Source organism: Hyla sarda, chromosome 13, assembly GCF_029499605.1.
Source record: "Hyla sarda isolate aHylSar1 chromosome 13, aHylSar1.hap1, whole genome shotgun sequence".
NCBI lineage: Eukaryota > Metazoa > Chordata > Amphibia > Anura > Hylidae > Hyla > Hyla sarda.
Genome location: NC_079201.1, coordinates 472,008 through 496,862, shown reverse-complemented (window position 1 = coordinate 496,862; position 24,855 = coordinate 472,008). Strand labels below are relative to the sequence as shown.

Sequence of the window (24,855 nt, the reverse complement as noted above, 5' to 3'; positions counted from 1 at the left end):
GTACTGATATAACCTCTATATATTACATCATATGTGACTGATACCAGCCGTTCCTCTTATAAAGCTCCAGTACTGATATAATCTCTATATATTACATCATATGTGACTGATATCAGCAGCTCCTCTTATAACGCTCCAGTACTGATATAACCTCTATATATTACATCATATGTGATGATATCAGCCGCTCCTCTTATAACGCTCCAGTACTGATATAATCTCTATATATTACATCATATGTGATGATATCAGCCGTTCCTCTTATAACGCTCCAGTACTGATATAATCTCTATATATTACATCATATGTGATGATATCAGCCGCTCCTCTTATAAAGCTCCAGTACTGATATAATCTCTATATATTACATCATATGTGACTGATATCAGCAGCTCCTCTTATAACGCTCCAGTACTGATATAACCTCTATATATTACATCATATGTGATGATATCAGCCGCTCCTCTTATAACGCTCCAGTACTGATATAACCTCTATATATTACATCATATGTGACTGATATCAGTCGCTCCTCTTATAACGCTCCAGTACTGATATAACCTCTATATATCACATCATATGTGATGATATCAGCCGCTCCTCTTATAACGCTCCAGTACTGATATAACCTCTATATATTACATCATATGTGACTGATATCAGCCGCTCTTCTTATAACGCTCCAGTACTGATATAATCTCTATATATTACATCATATGTGACTGATATCAGCCGCTCCTCTTATAACACTCCAGTACTGATATAACCTCTATATATTACATCATATGTGATGATATCAGCCGCTCCTCTTATAACGCTCCAGTACTGATATAACCTCTATATATTACATCATATGTGACTGATATCAGCCGCTCCTCTTATAACGCTCCAGTACTGATATAACCTCTATATATTACATCATATGTGACTGATATCAGCCGCTCCTCTTATAACGCTCCAGTACTGATATAACCTCTATATATTACATCATATGTGATATCAGCCGCTCCTGTTATAACGCTCCAGTACTGATATAACCTCTATATATTACATCATATATGATATCAGCCGCTCCTCTTATAACGCTCCAGTACTGATATAACCTCTATATATTACATCATATGTGATGATATCAGCCGCTCCTCTTATAATGCTCCAGTACTGATATAACCTCTATATATTACATCATATGTGATGATATCAGCCGCTCCTGTTATAACGCTCTGGTACTGATATAATCTCTATATATTACATCATATGTGATGATATCATCCGCTCCTCTTATAACGCTCCAGTACTGATATAATCTCTATATATTACATCATATGTGACTGATATCAGCCGCTCCTCTTATAACGCTCCAGTACTGATATAAACTCTATATATATTACATCATATGTGATGATATCATCCGCTCCTCTTATAACGCTCCAGTACTGATATAATCTCTATATATTACATCATATGTGATATCAGCCGCTCCTCTTATAACGCTCCAGTACTGATATAACCTCTATATATTACATCATATGTGACTGATATCAGCCGCTCCTCTTATAACGCTCCAGTACTGATATAACCTCTATATATTACATCATATGTGACTGATATCATCCGCTCCTCTTATAACGCTCCAGTGCTGATATAATCTCTATATATTACATCATATGTGACTGATATCAGCCGCTCCTCTTATAACACTCCAGTACTGATATAATCTCTATATATTACATCATATGTGACTGATATCAGCCGCTCCTCTTATAACGCTCTAGTACTGATATAACCTCTATATATTACATCATATGTGATATCAGCCGCTCCTCTTATAACGCTCCAGTACTGATATAATCTCTATATATTACATCATATGTGATATCATCCGCTCCTCTTATAAATCGCCAGTACTGATATAATCTCTATATATTACATCATATGTCATGATATCAGCCTCTCCTCTTATAACACTCCAGTACTGATATAATCTCTATATATTACATCATATGGGATGATATCAGCCGCTCCTCTTATAACGCTCCAGTACTGATATAACCTCTATATATTACATCATATGTGATATCATCCGCTCCTCTTATAAATCGCCAGTACTGATATAATCTCTATATATTACATCATATGTGACTGATATCAGCCGCTCCTCTTATAACGCTCCAGTACTGATATAACCTCTATATATTACATCATATGTGATATCAGCCGCTCCTCTTATAACACTCCAGTACTGATATAACCTCTATATATTACATCATATGTGACTGATATCAGCCGCTCCTCTTATAACGCTCCAGTACTGATATAATCTCTATATATTACATCATATGTGATCTCAGCCGCTCCTGTTATAACGCTCCAGTACTGATATAATCTCTATATATTACATCATATGTGATGATATCAGCCGCTCCTCTTATAACGCTCCAGTACTGATATAACCTCAATATATTACATCATATCTGATATCAGCCGCTCCTCTTATAACGCTCCAGTACTGATATAACCTCTATATATTACATCATATGTGACTGATATCAGCCGCTCCTCTTAAAACGCTCCAGTACTGATATAATCTCTATATATTACATCATATGTGACTGATATCATCCTCTTATAACACTCCAGTACTGATATAACCTCTATATATTACATCATGTGTGATGATATCAGCCGCTCCTCTTATAATGCTCCAGTACTGATATAACCTCTATATATTACATCATATGTGATGATATCAGCCGCTCCTCTTATAACGCTCCAGTACTGATATAATCTCTATATATTACATCATATGTGATGATATCAGCCGCTCCTCTTATGACGCTCCAGTACTGATATAACCTCTATATATTACATCATATGTGATGATATCAGCCGCTCCTCTTATAACACTCCAGTACTGATATAATCTCTATATATTACATCATATGTGATGATATCAGCCGCTCCTCTTATGACGCTCCAGTACTGATATAACCTCTATATATTACATCATATGTGATGATATCAGCCACTCCTCTTATAACACTTCAGTACTGATATAACCTCTATTTATTACATCATATGTGATGATATCAGCCGCTCCTCTTATAACGCTCCAGTACTGATATAACCTCTATATATTACATCATATGTGATTATATCAGCCGCTCCTCTTATAACGCTCCAGTACTGATATAACCTCTATATATTACATCATATGTGATATCAGCCGCTCCTCTTATAACACTCCAGTACTGATATAACCTCTATATATTACATCATATGTAATGATATCAGCCGCTCCTCTTATAACACTCCAGTACTGATATAACCTCTATATATTACATCATATGTGATATCAGCCGCTCCTCTTATAATGCTCCAGTACTGATATAACCTCTATATATTACATCATATGTGACTGATATCAGCCGCTCCTCTTATAACGCTTCAGTACTGATATAACCTCTATATATTACATCATATGTGATATCAGCCGCTCCTCTTATAACGCTCCAGTACTGATATAACCTCTATATATTACATCATATGTGACTGATATCAGCCGCTCCTCTTATAACGCTCCAGTACTGATATAATCTCTATATATTACATCATATGTGATGATATCAGCCGCTCCTCTTATAACGCTCCAGTACTGATATAATCTCTATATATTACATCATATGTGATGATATCAGCCGCTCCTCTTATAATGCTCCAGTACTGATATAACCTCTATATATTACATCATATGTGATGATATCAGCCGCTCCTCTTATAACGCTCCAGTACTGATATAACCTCTATATATTACATCATATGTGATGATATCAGCCGCTCCTCCTATAACGCTTCAGTACTGATATAACCTCTATATATTACATCATATGTAATGATATCAGCCGCTCCTCTTATAACACTCCAGTACTGATATAATCTCTATATATTACATCATATGTGATGATATCAGCCGCTCCTCTTATAACGCTCCAGTACTGATATAATCTCTATATATTACATCATATGTGATGATATCAGCCGCTCCTCTTATAACGCTCCAGTACTGATATAACCTCTATATATTACATCATATGTGATGATATCAGCCGCTCCTCTTATAACGCTCCAGTACTGATATAACCTCTATATATTACATCATATGTGACTGATATCAGCCGCTCCTCTTATAACGCTTCAGTACTGATATAACCTCTATATATATTACATCATATGTAATGATATCAGCCGCTCCTCTTATTACACTCCAGTACTGATATAATCTCTATATATTACATCATATGTAATGATATCAGACGCTCCTCTTATAACGCTCCAATACTGATATAATCTCTATATATTACATCATATGTAATGATATCAGCCGCTCCTCTTATAACACCCCAGTACTGATATAACCTCTATATATTACATCATATGTAATGATATCAGCCGCTCCTCTTATAACGCTTCAGTACTGATATAACCTCTATATATTACATCATATGTGATGATATCAGCCGCTCCTCTTATAACGCTCCAGTACTGATATAACCTCTATATATATTACATCATATGTGATGATATCAGCCGCTCCTCTTATAACGCTTCAGTACTGATATAACCTCTATATATTACATCATATGTGATGATATCAGCCGCTCCTCCTATAACGCTCCAGTACTGATATAATCTCTATATATTACATCATATGTGATGATATCAGCCGCTCCTCTTATAACGCTCCAGTACTGATATAACCTCTATATATTACATCATATGTAATGATATCAGCCGCTCCTCTTATAACGCTTCAGTACTGATATAACCTCTATATATTACATAATTTGTGACTGATATCAGCCGCTCCTCTTATAACGAGGTTGGGTGTGTCTGAGCTCCTGAGACAGGATTGAAGCAGTGTTTCCATCAGCTTCTCCCCAGGAGTGTGACAGCCTCCTGGGAAGAGCCGCCTGCTATGGAGCCCCGGGCTTCCACCTCCTGTACTAGGCCGGCGGGGGGTGGGAGTGAGAGAGCTACGGCTGATTCCCAGTACGGGGTGAGAAGATCCAGCAGGCTCTGCAGTAATGTGGTGCCCACTCCCCCGTGCTTCGCTGGAAACCGAAAGGTGACCAGTAAGAACATCACGGTTATGTCTTCGGAGACTGTGTCTGATATTATGGAACCTCAGCAATGGGGGGTGCGGGGACCCAGGGAGTCGCTAGCTACTTTTGGTTACCGCATGCAGGTGAAACTAGCAGAATATGAGCAGCTGGGAAAGAAATTGAAAATAATAAGGGAAGATCTGAAGTTTGCCCGCTACCAGACAGATCACTCTGCCAAGGCTATGAGGGCGAGGTTCACTGCCAGGGTGTGTGAGCTGAAGGCAGAGGAGCAGGAGGTGGTTAGAGCCTGAATGCTGATCGTAGAGGGAGCGGGCATGTTTAAGGAGAAATAAAAAAAAATGAAGACTGCTTTAAAACCATGCGGACCCCTGTGAAGGAGGAAGAGGATAGTCAGGGGGAGGAAGAGTGCTTGTGTGTCATGGATCAAAAGATGGAAAAAGGTGGTGAGGGAGATGGCGGCAGTGAGAGTGATGGCGATGTGTGTGATATCCCGTGTACCCCTAAGACCTCTGTCACCCCGAGTGCAGATTACATCAACCCTGCCCAAGTCGCCTTACCAACCACCTCAGAGGAAAGTGACAGCAGCCCGGTCGGTGGGGGGCTCCTGCAGCCATAGTGATGCAGGAGTCACCCACCCGTCTGGAGAATTTCAGCTTTGGTAAGGACCTGGGCCCTGAGGAAAGTAAGAAGGCAAAGAAGAACAGGAAGAAGAAAAAGGCTGAGGAGCAAGTGAAGTTTGTCTACTCCCCTATCCAGCAGTCTGGACCACCTGAAAAGTTGGTTCAGGCTGCTGGGCCCCCCATCCTGCCAGATCCCGCTTCTGCTTTGGAACGGGACCAGCACGGGGGGTACAGTGTTGCATCCAACATGGCCACGAGTACTACAGTCACCCGTCCTGCAGGTAGGGAAGAGCAGGATGGGCTAATGGTGGGTGTCCCTGGTGTTGCGGGGCCAACTCAGGGTGGCGGGGAGCGTGCCCCACCGCCAGAGCTACGGTAAGTTATGTGGCAGTGTGCAAGGGGAGCGGTTCCCCGAGTGTTGTGGGCAATGTTACCAGCTCTGCAGTGCACTCCCCTGAGTGGGTGAGGGTTGTGTCCGGGTGCCAGGACCTGCTGCTGAGCCCATGGGGTTGGGGGCAGTATGTGTCGTGGATGCTGCGGGGATCTCCCTTGTGAGAGAGGGGAGTCCCTACACATCAGTGGAGGTGCGCCCGGAGTGGCAGCCTGAGCATATGACGTTGGCGGTGACGTCTCGAATAGAGGAGTCAGCGTCGCCGACCCTCTGATCATCCTTTCCAATCGATATGAGGCCCTCGGGGATACTATCTCCCCTCCTCTCTTCAGGTCGGTGGGGGGCTCCTGCAGCCATAGTGATGCAGGAGTCACCCACCCGTCTGGAGAATTTCAGCTTTGGTAAGGACCTGGGCCCTGAGGAAAGTATCTCCCCTCCTCTCTTCAGACTCCTCTGTCCTCTCCTCCCACCAGACTCCTCTGTCCTCTCCTCCCTACAGACTCCTCTGTCCTCCTCCTCCCTCCAGACTCCTCTGTTCTCCTCCAGACTCATCTGTTCTCCTCCCTCTTCCTTCGAGACTCCTCTGTCCTCCCTCCAGACTTTTCTATCGTCTTCCTCCTCCCTTTAGACTCCTCGGTCCTCTTCCAGATGCCTCTTTCCTCCTCCATCCTCTTCTTCCTCCAGACTCCTCTGTCCCCTTCAGACCTTCCTGTCCTCTTCTGTTATCCTCCTCTGTCCTCCTCCCTCCAGACTCCACATCCTCCAGACTCTCTTGTCATCTTCTTCCTCCAGACTCCTCCGTCCTTACTCCATTATTTTTGTCCCCTCCAGACTCCTTTGTCCTCCCTCCTCTTCCCTCCAGACCTCCCTGTCCTCCTCCTTCCAGATTCCTCTGCCCTCCTCCCTCCAGGCTCATCTGTCCTCCTTCAAACTACTCAGTCCTCCTCCTCCAGACCCCTTGGTTCACCTCTCCCCAGACCTCCCTCCAGATCCCTCTGTCCTCCTCCAGACCCCTATGTCCTCCTCCTCCAGACGTCTCTGTTCCCTCCCTCCAGACTCCTCTGTCCTCTTCCTCCAGACTCCTCTGCCCTCCTTCCTCCAGACTCCTCTGCCCTCCTTCCTCCAGAATCCTCTGTCCTCCTCCCTCCAGAATCCTCTGTCCTCTTCCTCCAGACTCCTCTGTCCTCCTTCCTCCAGTAATATATACAGTATGTATTGGGTTTTGCAGAAGTATTAACATATGTGATTTCTTTTACAGATGCTGCAGAAAACAATGTAAATGTAAGTATAATGTGAACATAGACCTAAGAGAAAAGCAGATAGATGTCTGGACATGGAGGACACAGTTCTCTTCTCTAGTCTTGTCCAAAGCTAAATCCCCAATCTTCTTAGTTTCCTGTGAGTCCAGTGCAGGCAGCGACCAGTTATACGTCTCATCTGTTTAGTCAGTGACTAGAGTATAAGACTTGGGGCATCTCACATTATAAGGCTGATGATTCACACTCAGTGTCGGGGTGAGGGTATGTGTGATCACTTACCATGTGCATGCAGGAAGGGGCGGGGCATCCCACAGCACGAACAATGCCACATTCTTGGCCAAGTCACCTTGTCATTGTTAAGATATTTCCTCAGATAAGTTTTCAAAGGCCAAAACGTCTCTAACAAATCGACCAAGTGAAACGGCAGGAAGGAAATCCCTCCCTTCCCTCCTTCAGTGACTTTATACATCTCCAGAGCCGGAAGCCTCACAGACGCCATTTTCTTGCTTCCTTTGCCCCCTACATGAGGGGGTCTGGGCCCTTTGTCTTCCACTTGCACCATTAGATATGATGTCTCTGAGATGGTTCATTACCAGGGGTTCGGTGTAGAGGTGAATAGGTGGGGACCCGAGGGGACAATGTGGGTTACAGGTAGAGGTCAGGAGCCCCTCCTTCATGTGGCCTATTGAGAGCATTCAGTAAACATCCACAGTGCAGGGAGAAAGAGTCAGCTATTCTTTATGTCACATTGTGTTTGTCTGTAAATGTGACCTCACCAATAGGTTCACTTACCTTTCCACCTGCCCTGTGGATGTTTAGTATCAGTGACCCATTAATCCTGTCTTTACCCATTGTAGAGAACAGAAGATGCTCCGGACGCCAACAATCACCCATAAAATGGTCACAATGAAGACCAACCCTGGAAGAGAAAGCAGCATTGAGCACCAAACCGCGCCATCCATGACAACACCAAACCACATTATCCAAAACAACACCAAATCGTGCCATACATGATAACGTCAAACTGCGCTACCCATGTCAACACCAAACCGTGCCATCCATAACAACACCAAACCATGTGATCCATAACAACACCAAACCATGCCATCCGTGATAACATCAAACCGTGCCATCCATAACAACACCAAAACGTACCATCCATGACACCAAACCGTGCCATCCATGGCAACATCAAACCATGCCATCCATAACAACACCAAACTATGCCATCCGTGATAACACCAAAACGTGCCATCCATAACACCAAACAGTGCCATCCATGATAACATCAAACCGTGCCATCCATAACAACACCAAAACGTGCCATCCATGACACCAAACCGTGCCATCCATAACAACACCAAAACGTGCCATCCATAACACCAAACCGTGCCATCCATGATAACATCAAACCGTGCCATCCATAACAACACCAAAACGTGCCATCCATGACACCAAACCGTGCCATCCATAACAACACCAAAACGTGCCATCCATAACAACACCAAACCATGCCATCCATGATAACATCAAACCGTGCCATCCATAACAACACCAAACTGTGCCATCCATAACAACACCAAACCATGTGATCCATAACAACACCAAACCATGCCATCCGTGATAACACCAAACCGTGCCATCCATAACAACACCAAACCATGTGATCCATAACAACACCAAACCATGCCATCCGTGATAACACCAAACCATGTGATCCATAACAACACCAAACCATGCCATCCGTGATAACACCAAACCGTGTCATCCATAACAACACCAAACCATGTGATCCATAACAACACCAAACCATGCCATCCGTGATAACACCAAACCGTGCCATCCATAACAACACCAAACCGTGCCATCCATAACATCAAACTGCGCCATCCATAACAACACCAAACCATATGATCCATAATCACACCATCCTAACAGCAATGAAGGGTCTGCCGCCCATCCTGACCCCAACAAGATATCGTAGATAGAGCCAAGGCATCGGGAGACACCTCTTCATGGTTGGCTATAGAGTTCTCCCCATAAATTACCACCATAACCAGCTCCTCCCAGAGTCCATGGTAAAGTCTTCAGGATTGTCTCATGGACCCAGCTCCTCTGGTCTCCAGGATTGTCTCGTGGCCCCGGCTCCTTTGGTCTCCAGGATTGTCTCGTGGCCCTGGCTCCTATGGTCTCAAGGATTGTCTCGTGGCCCCGGCTCCTCTGGTCTTCAGGATTGTCTCGTGGCCCCGGCTTCTCTGGTCTTCAGAATTGTCTCGTGGCCCCGGCTTCTCTGGTCTTCAGAATTGTCTCGTGGCCCCGGCTTCTCTGGTCTTCAGGATTGTCTCGTGGCCCCGGCTTCTCTGGTCTTCAGAATTGTCTCGTGGCCCCGGCTTCTCTGGTCTTCAGAATTGTCTCGTGGCCCCGGCTTCTCTGGTCTTCAGGATTGTCTCGTGGCCCCGGCTCCTCTGGTCTTCAGGATTGTCTCGTGGCCCTGGCTCCTCTGGTCTTCAGGATTGTCTCGTGGACCCAGCTTCTCTGGTCTTCAGAATTGTCTCGTGGCCCCGGCTTCTCTGGTCTTCAGGATTGTCTCGTGGCCCCGGCTTCTCTGGTCTTCAGAATTGTCTCGTGGCCCCGGCTTCTCTGGTCTTCAGGATTGTCTCGTGGCCCCGGCTCCTCTGGTCTTCAGGATTGTCTCGTGGCCCCGGCTCCTCTGGTCTTTAGGATTGTCTTGTGGCCCCGGCTTCTCTGGTCTTCAGGATTGTCTTGTGGCCCCGTCTCCTCTGGTCTTCAGGATTGTCTCGTGGCCCCGGCTCCTCTGGTCTTCAGGATTGTCTCGTGGCCCTGGCTCCTCTGGTCTTTAGGATTGTCTCGTGGCCCGTCTCCTCTGGTTTCCAGAATTGTCACGTAGCCCCGGCTCCTCTGGTCTCCAGGACAGGAGATGCCATCTGCTCCCATCATAGGAGGACATGTTATCTACAGCTGGTTCATGAGAAGAAAGGATAAAAGGGGCAACAAGCCCCATGATGCACTAGAGTCATATAGATCCCAAGAGATCAGAGGATCTCCCCCCCAGCCACGGCGCCCCTAATACCCCATAATTCCTGAATACCGAATGCGGGAAAACAATGCTTGCCCCCCTCCCCACAAGACACCGGAATATACTACTGCTTCATTGTATTGTCTGCTTGTTGTAAATAAAGATTTTATATTAAAGAAACAAAAATCATCATTTATATATATATATATATATATATATAATGGGGATGATGGGAGTGATACATTGTATGATAGGAGATTAGATTGTGAGCTCCTGGGGTCAGGGATGATGGGAGTGATACATTGTATGATAGGAGATTAGATTGTGATCTCCTGGGGTCAGGGATGATGGGAGTGATACATTGTATGATAGGAGATTAGATTGTGATCTCCTGGGGTCAGGGATGATGGGAGTGATACATTATATGTGATAGGAGATTAGATTGTGATCTCCTGGGGTCAGGGATGATGGGAGTGATACATTGTATGGTAGGAGATTAGATTGTGATCTCCCGGGGTCAGGGATGATGGGAGTGATAAATTGTATGATAGGAGATTAGATTGTAATCTCCTGGGGTCAGGGATGATGGGAGTGATACATTGTATGATAGGAGATTAGATTGTGAGCTCCTGGGGTCAGGGATGATGGGAGTGATACATTGTATGATAGGAGATTAGATTGTGATCTCCTGGGGTCAGGGATGATGGGAGTGATACATTATATGTGATAGGAGATTAGATTGTGATCTCCTGGGGTCAGGGATGATGGGAGTGATACATTGTATGGTAGGAGATTAGATTGTGATCTCCTGGGGTCAGGGATGATGGGAGTGATACATTGTATGATAGGAGATTAGATTGTGATCTCCCGGGGTCAGGGATGATGGGAGTGATACATTGTATGTGATAGGAGATTAGATTGTGATCTCCTGGGGTCAGGGATGATGGGAGTGATACATTGTATGTGATAGGAGATTAGATTGTGATCTCCTGGGGTCAGGGATGATGGGAGTGATACATTGTATGTGATAGGAGATTAGATTGTGAGCTCCTGAGGTCTGGGATGATGGGAGTGATACATTGTATGATAGGAGATTAGATTGTGAGCTCCTGGGGTCAGGGATGATGGGAGTGATACATTGAATGATAGGAGATTAGATTGTGATCTCCTGGGGTCAGGGATGATGGGAGTGATACATTGTATGATAGGAGATTAGATTGTGATCTCCTGGGGTCAGGGATGATGGGAGTGATACATTGTATGATAGGAGATTAGATTGTGATCTCCTGGGGTCAGGGATGATGGGAGTGATACATTGTATGATAGGAGATTAGATTGTGATCTCCTGGGGTCAGGGATGATGGGAGTGATACATTGTATGATAGGAGATTAGATTGTGAGCTCCTGGGGTCAGGGATGATGGGAGTGATATATTGTATGATAGGAGATTAGATTGTGATCTTCTGGGGTCGGGGATGATGGGAGTGATACATTGTATGATAGAAGATTAGATTGTGATCTCCTGGGGTCAGGGATGATGGGAGTGATACATTGTATGTGATAGGAGATTAGATTGTGATCTCCTGGGGTCAGGGATGATGGGAGTGATACATTGTATGTGATAGGAGATTAGATTGTGATCTCCTGGGGTCAGGGATGATGGGAGTGATACATTGTATGATAGGAGATTAGATTGTGAGCTCCTGGGATCAGGGATGATGGGAGTGATACATTGTATGTGATAGGAGATTAGATTGTGATCTCCTGGGGTCAGGGATGATGGGAGTGATACATTGTATGTGATAGGAGATTAGATTGTGAGCTCCTGGGGTCAGGGATGATGGGAGTGATACATTGTATGTGATAGGAGATTAGATTGTGATCTCCTGGGGTCAGGGATGATGGGAGTGATACATTGTATGTGATAGGAGATTAGATTGTGATCTCCTGGGGTCAGGGATGATGGGAGTGATACATTGTATGTGATAGGAGATTAGATTGTGATCTCCTGGGGTCAGGGATGATGGGAGTGATACATTGTATGATAGGAGATTAGATTGTGATCTCCTGGGGTCAGGGATGATGGGAGTGATACATTGTATGATAGGAGATTAGATTGTGAGCTCCTGGGGTCAGGGATGATGGGAGTGATACATTGTATGATAGGAGATTAGATTGTGAACTCCTGGGGTCAGGGATGATGGGAGTGATACATTGTATGTGATAGGAGATTAGATTGTGATCTCCTGGGGTCAGGGATGATGGGAGTGATACATTGTATGTGATGGGAGATTAGATTGTGATCTCCTGGGGTCAGGGATGATGGGAGTGATACATTGTATGATAGGAGATTAGATTGTGAGCTCCTAGGGTCAGGGATGATGGGAGTGATACATTGTATGATAGGAGATTAGATTGTGAACTCCTGGGGTCAGGGATGATGGGAGTGATACATTGTATGTGATAGGAGATTAGATTGTGATCTCCTGGGGTCAGGGATGATGGGAGTGATACATTGTATGTGATGGGAGATTAGATTGTGATCTCCTGGGGTCAGGGATGATGGGAGTGATACATTGTATGATAGGAGATTAGATTGTGATCTCCTGGGGTCAGGGATGATGGGAGTGATACATTGTATGATAGGAGATTAGATTGTGAGCTCCTGGGGTCAGGGATGATGGGAGTGATACATTGTATGATAGGAGATTAGATTGTGATCTCCTGGGGTCAGGGATGATGGGAGTGATACATTGTATGATAGGAGATTAGATTGTGATCTCCTGGGGTCAGGGATGATGGGAGTGATACATTGTATGTGATAGGAGATTAGATTGTGATCTCCCGGGGTCAGGGATGATGGGAGTGATACATTGTATGTGATAGGAGATTAGATTGTGATCTCCTGGGGTCAGGGATGATGGGAGTGATACATTGTATGATAGGAGATTAGATTGTGATCTCCTGGGGTCAGGGATGATGGGAGTGATACATTGTATGATAGGAGATTAGATTGTGATCTCCTAGGGTCAGGGATGATGGGAGTGATACATTGTATGATAGGAGATTAGATTGTGATCTCCTGGGGTCAGGGATGATGGGAGTGATACATTGTATGATAAGAGATTAGATTGTGATCTCCTGGGGTCAGGGATGATGGGAGTGATACATTGTATGATAGGAGATTAGATTGTGATCTCCTGGGGTCAGGGATGATGGGAGTGATACATTGTATGATAGGAGATTAGATTGTGATCTCCTGGGGTCAGGGATGATGGGAGTGATACATTGTATGATAGGAGATTAGATTGTGATCTCCTGGGGTCAGGGATGATGGGAGTGATACATTGTATGATAGGAGATTAGATTGTGATCTCCTGGGGTCAGGGATGATGGGAGTGATACATTGTATGATAGGAGATTAGATTGTGATCTCCTGGGGTCAGGGATGATGGGAGTGATACATTGTATGATAGGAGATTAGATTGTGATCTCCTGGGCTCAGGGATGATGGGAGTGATACATTGTATGATAGCTCCTGGGGTCAGGGATGATGGGAGTGATACATTGTATGTGTTTAATGCCCTGTGGCATCTGTGTGTTTGGCGCTGGACATGTGAATGACCCTCGGCCGCAAATGATCCTAATACACAGAACATTCTCACGCCTCGCACAGGACAGTAGAATTTGGTTTTGTCGCAGTATTTGGGGGCAGCTTAGATGTTGGTGCAGATCTCACTGCAGGAAGACAGATCCACAGCCATGAAATGCCCCCAGAGCTGACACTCTAGTGCGCTGCACCAACTATACACATTGTCCTCCCCCATAGTCACTGATAACCCCAATCCTACCAGTGCTGGACCGCACCAAGTGTGTTAAGGGGGGGGGGGGGTGATTATTCGTCAGGGCTTCCTGAAGGATGTGTGCGCCTTCTCCTCTCATGGACATTGTTTGCTTGTTTTACTCCTTCCAGCCAAAAAGTGTCTTCCGCCCTCGGAACGATCCTGCGACAAGTGAAGGATCAGGAAGAGACATTATGTAGAGAGCAAAACATTATATATAGGTCGAAACATAATATAGAGAGCGAAACGTTATATAGAGAGCGAAACGTTATAAAGAGAGCGAAACGTCATATAGAGAACGAAGCGTCATATATATAGTGGGCGAAACGTTATGTATAGTGGGCGAAACGTTATATAGAGAGCGAAACGTTATATAGAGAGCGAAGCGTCATATATATAGTGGGCGAAACGTTATATATAGTGGGCGAAACGTTATATAGAGAACGAAGCGTCATATAGAGAACGAAGCGTCATATATGTAGTGGGCGAAACGTTATATAGAGAACGAAGCGTCATATAGAGAACGAAGCGTCATATATATAGTGGGCGAAACGTTATATAGAGAACGAAGCGTCATATATATAGTGGGCGAAACGTTATATAGAGAACGAAGCGTCATATATATAGTGGGCGAAACGTTATATAGAGAACGAAGCGTTATATAGAGAACGAAGCGTCACATAGAGAACGAAGCGTCATATATATAGTGGGCGAAACGTTATATATAGTGGGCGAAACGTTATATAGAGAGCGAAACGTTATATAGAGAACGAAGTGTCATATATATAGTGGGCGAAACGTTATATATAGTGGGCGAAACGTTATATAGAGAGCGAAACGTTATATAGAGAACGAAGCGTCATATATATAGTGGGCGAAACGTTATATAGAGAACGAAGCGTCATATATATAGTGGGCGAAACGTTATATATAGTGGGCGAAACGTTATATAGAGAGCGAAACGTTATATAGAGAACGAAGCGTCATATATATAGTGGGCGAAACGTTATATATAGTGGGCGAAACGTTATATAGAGAGCGAAACGTTATATAGAGAACGAAGCGTCATATATATAGTGGGCGAAACGTTATATATAGTGGACGAAACGTTATATAGAGAGCGAAACGTTATATAGAGAACGAAGCGTCATATAGAGAACGAAGCGTCATATATATAGTGGGCGAAACGTTATATAGAGGGCGAAACTTTATATAGAGAACAAAACGTTAAATAGATGTTTCACTCCCATCATCCCTGACCCCAGGAGATCACAATCTAATCTCCTATCACATACAATGTATCACTCCCATCATCCCTGACACCAGGAGATCACAATCTAATCTCCTATCATACAATGTATCACTCCCATCATCCCTGACCCCAGGAGATCACAATCTAATCTCCTATCACATACAATGTATCACTCCCATCATCCCTGACCCCAGGAGATCACAATCTAATCTCCTATCATACAATGTATCACTCCCATCATCCCTGACCCCAGGAGATCACAATCTAATCTCCTATCATACAATGTATCACTCCCATCATCCCTGACCCCAGGAGATCACAATCTAATCTCCTATCATACAATGTATCACTCCCATCATCCCTGACCCCAGGAGATCACAATCTAATCTCCTATCACATACAATGTATCACTCCCATCATCCCTGACCCCAGGAGCTCACAATCTAATCTCCTATCATACAATGTATCACTCCCATCATCCCTGACCCCAGGAGATCACAATATAATCTCCTATCATACAATGTATCACTCCCATCATCCCTGACCCCAGGAGATCACAATATAATCTACTATCACATACAATGTATCACTCCCATCATCCCTGACCCCAGGAGATCACAATCTAATCTCCTATCATACAATGTATCACTCCCATCATCCCTGACCCCAGGAGATCACAATCTAATCTCCTATCACATACAATGTATCACTCCCATCATCCCTGACCCCAGGAGATCACAATCTAATCTTCTATCATACAATGTATCACTCCCATCATCCCTGACCCCAGGAGATCACAATATAATCTACTATCACATACAATGTATCACTCCCATCATCCCTGACCCCAGGAGATCACAATCTAATCTCCTATCATACAATGTATCACTCCCATCATCCCTGACCCCAGGAGATCACAATCTAATCTCCTATCACATACAATGTATCACTCCCATCATCCCTGACCCCAGGAGATCACAATCTAATCCCCTATCATACAATGTATCACTCCCATCATCCCTGACCCCGGAGCTCACAATCTAATCTCCTATCACATACAATGTATCACCCCCATCATCCCTGACCCCAGGAGCTCACAATCTAATCTCCTATCATACAATGTATCACTCCCATCATCCCTGACCCCAGGAGATCACAATCTAATCTCCTATCATACAATGTATCACTCCCATCATCCCTGACCCCAGGAGATCACAATCTAATCTCCTATCATACAATGTATCACTCCCATCATCCCTGACCACAGGAGATCACAATCTACTCTCCTATCATACAATGTATCACTCCCATCATCCCTGACCCCAGGAGATCACAATCTAATCTCCTATCATACAATGTATCACTCCCATCATCCCTGACCCCAGGAGCTCACAATCTAATCTCCTATCATACAATGTATCACTCCCATCATCCCTGACCCCAGGAGATCACAATCTAATCTCCTATCATACAATGTATCACTCCCATCATCCCTGACCCCAGGAGATCACAATCTAATCTCCTATTATACAATGTATCACTCCCATCATCCCCAGAGCTCACAATCTAATCTCATATCATACAATGTATCACTCCCATCATCCCTGACCCCAGGAGATCACAATCTAATCTCCTATCATACAATGTATCACTCCCATCATCCCTGACCCCAGGAGATCACAATCTAATCTCCTATCATACAATGTATCACTCCCATCATCCCTGACCCCAGGAGATCACAATCTAATCCCCTATCATACAATGTATCACTCCCATCATCCCTGACCCCAGGAGATCACAATCTAATCTCCTATCACATACAATGTATCACTCCCATCATCCCTGACCCCAGGAGATCACAATCTAATCTCCTATCATACAATGTATCACTCCCATCATCCCTGACCCCAGGAGATCACAATCTAATCTCCTATCATACAATGTATCACTCCCATCATCCCTGACCCCAGGAGATCACAATCTAATCTCCTATCATACAATGTATCACTCCCATCATCCCTGACCCTAGGAGATCACAATCTAATCTCTTATCATACAATGTATCACTCCCATCATCCCTGACCCCAGGAGCTCACAATCTAATCTCTTATCATACAATGTATCACTCCCATCATCCCTGACCCCAGGAGCTCACAATCTAATCTCTTATCATACAATGTATCACTCCCATCATCCCTGACCCCAGGAGGTCACAATCTAATCTCCTATCATACAATGTATCACTCCCATCATCCCTGACCCCAGGAGATCACAATCTAATCTCCTATCATACAATGTATCACTCCCATCATCCCTGACCCCAGGAGATCACAATCTAATCTCCTATCATACAATGTATCACTCCCATCATCCCTGACCCCAGGAGCTCACAATCTAATCTCCTATCATACAATGTATCACTCCCATCATCCCTGACCCCAGGAGATCACAATCTAATCTCCTATCATACAATGTATCACTCCCATCATCCCTGACCCTAGGAGATCACAATCTAATCTCCTATCATACAATGTATCACTCCCATCATCCCTGACCCCAGGAGATCACAATCTAATCTCCTATCACATACAATGTATCACTCCCATCATCCCTGACCCCTGGAGATCACAATCTAATCTCCTATCATACAATGTATCACTCCCAACATCCCTGACCCCGGCAGATCACAATCTAATCTCCTATCATACAATGTATCACTCCCATCATCCCTGACCCCAGGAGATCACAATCTAATCTCCTATCACATACAATGTATGACTCCCATCATCCCTGACCCCAGGAGATCACAATCTAATCTCCTATCATACAATGTATCACTCCCATCATCCCTGACCCCGGGAGATCACAATCTAATCTCCTATCATACAATGTATCACTCCCATCATCCCTGACCCCAGGAGCTCACAATCTAATCTCCTATCACATACAATGTATCACTCCCATCATCCCTGACCCCAGGAGATCACAATCTAATCTCCTATCATACAATGTATCACTCCCATCATCCCTGACTCCAGGAGCTCACAATCTAATCTCCTATCACATACAATGTATCACTCCCATCATCCCTGACCCCAGGAGCTCACAATCTAATCTCCTATCATACAATGTATCACTCCCATCATCCCTGACCCCAGGAGATCACAATCTATTCTCCTATCATACAATGTATCACTCCCATCATCCCTGACCCCAGGAGCTCACAATCTAATCTCCTATCACATACAATGTATCACTCCCATCATCCCTGACCCCAGGAGCTCACAATCTAATCTCCTATCATACAATGTATCACTCCCATCATCCCTGACCCCAGGAGATCACAATCTAATCTCCTATCATACAATGTATCACTCCCATCATCCCTGACCCCAGGAGATCACAATCTAATCTCCTATCACATACAATGTATCACTCCCATCATCCCTGACCCCAGGAGATCACAATCTAATCTCCTATCATACAATGTATCACTCCCATCATCCCTGACCCCAGGAGATCACAATCTAATCTCCTATCATACAATGTATCACTCCCATCATCCCTGACCCCAGGAGCTCACAATCTAATCTCCTATCATACAATGTATCACTCTCATCATCCCTGACCCCAGGAGCTCACAATCTAATCTCCTATCATACAATGTATCACTCCCATCATCCCTGACCCCAGGAGATCACAATCTAATCTCCTATCATACAATGTATCACTCCCATCATCCCTGACCCCAGGAGATCCCAATCTAATCTCCTATCATACAATGTATCACTCCCATCATCCCTGACCCCAGGAGATCACAATCTAATCTCCTATCATACAATGTATCACTCCCATCATCCCTGACCCCAGGAGCTCACAATCTAATCTCCTATCACATACAATGTATCACTCCCATCATCCCTGATCCCAGGAGATCACAATCGAATCTCCTATCATACAATGTATCACTCCCATCATCCCTGACCCCAGGAGATCACAATCTAATCTCCTATCACATACAATGTATCACTCCCATCATCCCTGACCCTAGGAGCTCACAATCTAATCTCCTATCACATACAATGTATCACTCCCATCATCCCTGACCCCAGGAGCTCACAATCTAATCTCCTATCATACAATGTATCACTCCCATCATCCCTGACCCCAGGAGCTCACAATCTAATCTCCTATCATACAATGTATCACTCCCATCATCCCTGACCCCAGGAGCTCACAATCTAATCTCCTATCACATACAATGTATCACTCCCATCATCCCTGACCCCAGGAGCTCACAATCTAATCTCCTATCATACAATGTATCACTCCCATCATCCCTGACCCCAGGAGATCACAATCTAATCTCCTATCATACAATGTATCACTCCCATCATCCCTGACCCCAGGAGATCACAATCTAATCACCTATCACATACAATGTATCACTCCCATCATCCCTGACCCCAGGAGCTCACAATCTAATCTCCTATCATACAATGTATCACTCCCATCATCCCTGACCCCAGGAGATCACAAACTAATCTCCTATCATACAATGTATCACTCCCATCATCCCTGACCCCAGGAGATCACAATCTAATCTCCTATCACATACAATGTATCACTCCCATCATCCCTGACCCCAGGAGATCACAATCTAATCTCCTATCATACAATGTATCACTCCCATCATCCCTGACCCCGGGAGCTCACAATCTAATCTCCTATCATACAATGTATCACTCCCATCATCCCTGACCCCAGGAGCTCACAATCTAATCTCCTATCATACAATGTATCACTCCCATCATCCCTGACCCCAGGAGATCACAACCTAATCTCCTATCATACAATGTATCACTCCCATCATCCCTGACCCCAGGAGATCACAATCTAATCTCCTATCACATACAATGTATCACTCCCATCATCCCTGACCCCATGAGCTCACAATCTAATCTCCTATCATACAATGTATCACTCCCATCATCCCTGACCCCAGGAGCTCACAATCTAATCACCTATCACATACAATGTATCACTCCCATCATCCCTGACCCCAGGAGATCACAATCTAATCTCCTATCATACAATGTATCACTCCCATCATCCCTGACCCCAGGAGATCACAATCTAATCTCCTATCATACAATGTATCACTCCCATCATCCCTGACCCCAGGAGCTCACAATCTAATCTCCTATCACATACAATGTATCACTCCCATCATCCCTGACCCCAGGAGATCACAATCTAATCTCCTATCATACAATGTATCACTCCCATCATCCCTGACCCCAGGAGATCACAATCTAATCTCCTATCATACAATGTATCACTCCCATCATCCCTGACCCCAGGAGCTCACAATCTAATCTCCTATCATACAATGTATCACTCCCATCATCCCTGACCCCAGGAGATCACAATCTAATCTCCTATCACATACAATGTATCACTCCCATCATCCCTGACCCCAGGAGATCACAATCTAATCTCCTATCATACAATGTATCACTCCCATCATCCCTGACCCCAGGAGATCACAATCTAATCTCCTATCACATACAATGTATCACTCCCATCATCCCTGACCCCAGGAGATCACAATCTAATCTCCTATCACATACAATGTATCACTCCCATCATCCCTGACCCCAGGAGCTCACAATCTAATCTCCTATCACATACAATGTATCACTCCCATCATCCCTGACCCCAGGAGATCACAATCTAATCTATCACATACAATGTATCACTCCCATCATCCCTGACCCCAGGAGCTCACAATCTAATCTCCTATCATACAATGTATCACTCCCATCATCCCTGACCCCAGGAGATCACAATCTAATCTCCTATCATTCAATGTATCACTCCCATCATCCCTGACCCCAGGAGCTCACAATCTAATCTCCTATCATACAATGTATCACTCCCATCATCCCTGACCCCAGGAGCTCACAATCTAATCTCCTATCATACAATGTATCACTCCCATCATCCCTGACCCCAGGAGATCACAATCTAATCTCCTATCATACAATGTATCACTCCCATCATCCCTGACCCCCAGGAGGTCACAATCTAATCTCCTATCACATACAATGTATCACTCCCATCATCCCTGACCCCAGGAGATCACAATCTAATCTCCTATCATACAATGTATCACTCCCATCATCCCTGACCCCAGGAGATCACAATCTAATCTCCTATCATACAATGTATCACTCCCATCATCCCTGACCCCAGGAGCTCACAATCTAATCTCCTATCATACAATGTATCACTCCCATCATCCCTGACCCCAGGAGATCACAATCTAATCTCCTATCATACAATGTATCACTCCCATCATCCCTGACCCCCAGGAGGTCACAATCTAATCTCCTATCACATACAATGTATCACTCCCATCATCCCTGACCCCAGGAGATCACAATCTAATCTCCTATCATACAATGTATCACTCCCATCATCTCTGACCCCAGGAGATCACAATCTAATCTCCTATCATACAATGTATCACTCCCATCATCCCTGACCCCAGGAGCTCACAATCTAATCTCCTATCACATACAATGTATCACTCTCATCATCCCTGACCCCAGGAGATCACAATCTAATCTCCTATCATACAATGTATCACTCCCATCATCCCTGACCCCAGGAGATCACAATCTAATCTCCTTTCATACAATGTATCACTCCCATCATCCCTGACCCCAGGAGATCACAATCTAATCTCCTATCACATACAATGTATCACTCCCATCATCCCTGACCCCAGGAGATCACAATCTAATCTCCTATCATACAATGTATCACTCCCATCATCCCTGACCCCAGGAGATCACAATCTAATCTCCTATCATACAATGTATCACTCCCATCATCCCTGACCCCAGGAGATCACAATCTAATCTATCACATTCAATGTATCACTCACATCATCCCTGACCCCAGGAGATCACAATCTAATCTCCTATCATACAATGTATCACTCCCATCATCCCTGACCCCAGGAGCTCACAATCTAATCTCCTATCATACAATGTATCACTCCCATCATCCCTGACCCCAGGAGATCACAATCTAATCTCCTATCATACAATGTATCACTCCCATCATCCCTGACCCCAGGAGATCACAATCTAATCTTCTATCATACAATGTATCACTCCCATCATCCCTGACCCCAGGAGATCACAATCTAATCTCCTATCACATACAATGTATCACTCCCATCATCCCTGACCCCAGGAGATCACAATCTAATCTCCTATCACATACAATGTATCACTCCCATCATCCCTGACCCCAGGAGATCACAATCTAATCTCCTATCATACAATGTATCACTCCCATCATCCCTGACCCCAGGAGATCACAATCTAATCTCCTATCATACAATGTATCACTCCCATCATCCCTGACCCCAGGAGCTCACAATCTAATCTCCTATCATACAATGTATCACTCCCATCATCCCTGACCCCAGGAGCTCACAATCAAATCTCCTATCACATACAATGTATCACTCCCATCATCCCTGAGCCCAGGAGATCACAATCTAATCTCCTATCATACAATGTATCACTCCCATCATCCCTGACCCCAGGAGATCACAATCTAATCTCCTATCATACAATGTATCACTCCCATCATCCCTGACCCCAGGAGATCACAATCTAATCTCCTATCATACAATGTATCACTCCCATCATCCCTGACCCCAGGAGATCACAATCTAATCTCCTATCATACAATGTATCACTCCCATCATCCCTGACCCCAGGAGATCACAATCTAATCTCCTATCATACAATGTATCACTCCCATCATCCCTGACCCCAGGAGATCACAATCTAATCTCCTATCACATACAATGTATCACTCCCATCATCCCTGAGCCCAGGAGATCACAATCTAATCTCCTATCATACAATGTATCACTCCCATCATCCCTGACCCCAGGAGATCACAATCTAATCTCCTATCATACAATGTATCACTCCCATCATCCCTGACCCCAGGAGATCACAATCTAATCTCCTATCATACAATGTATCACTCCCATCATCCCTGACCCCAGGAGATCACAATCTAATCTCCTATCACATACAATGTATCACTCCCATCATCCCTGACCCCAGGAGATCACAATCTAATCTCCTATCATACAATGTATCACTCCCATCATCCCTGACCCTAGGAGATCACAATCTAATCTCCTATCATACAATGTATCACTCCCATCATCCCTGACCCCAGGAGATCACAATCTAATCTCCTATCATACAATGTATCACTCCCATCATCCCTGACCCCAGGAGCTCACAATCTAATCTCCTATCATACAATGTATCACTCCCATCATCCCTGACCCCAGGAGCTCACAATCTAATCTCCTATCATACAATGTATCACTTCCATCATCCCTGACCCCAGGAGATCACAATCTAATCTCCTATCATACAATGTATCACTCCCATCATCCCTGACCCCAGGAGATCACAATCTAATCTCCTATCACATATAATGTATCACTCCCATCATCCCTGACCCCAGGAGATCACAATCTAATCTCCTATCACATACAATGTATCACTCCCATCATCCCTGACCCCAGGAGATCACAATCTAATCTCCTATCATACAATGTATCACTCCCATCATCCCTGACCCCAGGAGATCACAATCTAATCTCCTATCACATACAATGTATCACTCCCATCATCCCTGACCCCAGGAGATCACAATCTAATCTCCTATCATACAATGTATCACTCCCATCATCCCTGACCCCAGGAGATCACAATCTAATCTCCTATCATACAATGTATCACTCCCATCATCCCTGACCCCAGGAGATCACAATCTAATCTCCTATCATACAATGTATCACTCCCATCATCCCTGACCCCAGGAGCTCACAATCTAATCTCCTATCACATACAATGTATCACTCTCATCATCCCTGACCCCAGGAGATCACAATCTAATCTCCTATCATACAATGTATCACTCCCATCATCCCTGACCCCAGGAGATCACAATCTAATCTCCTTTCATACAATGTATCACTCCCATCATCCCTGACCCCAGGAGATCACAATCTAATCTCCTATCACATACAATGTATCACTCCCATCATCCCTGACCCCAGGAGATCACAATCTAATCTCCTATCATACAATGTATCACTCCCATCATCCCTGACCCCAGGAGATCACACTCTTATCTCCTATCATACAATGTATCACTCCCATCATCCCTGACCCCAGGAGATCACAATCTAATCTCCTATCACATACAATGTATC

General features: G+C 44.2%; 1 protein-coding gene across 12 annotated transcripts in view; it reads left to right on the top strand.

Annotated features, from left to right (window-relative positions):
* Positions 1-24,855, top strand: part of LOC130297385 (platelet endothelial cell adhesion molecule-like) — a 385,117-nt gene that overhangs the window by 319,744 nt on the left and 40,518 nt on the right. For 10 of the 12 annotated variants that reach the window (XR_008849504.1, XR_008849503.1, XM_056549812.1 and 7 more), the window contains one exon: positions 7,393-7,415. Coding sequence is in view for 10 of the 12 variants with exons in the window: in XM_056549812.1 (XP_056405787.1) it covers positions 7,393-7,415 (23 nt within the window). In the remaining 2 variants the exon portion in view is untranslated. Of the gene's footprint in view, positions 1-7,392; positions 7,416-8,250; positions 10,602-24,855 lie in introns of those variants that run through there. The other 2 variants (XM_056549816.1, XM_056549815.1) reach the window with 1 other exon arrangement.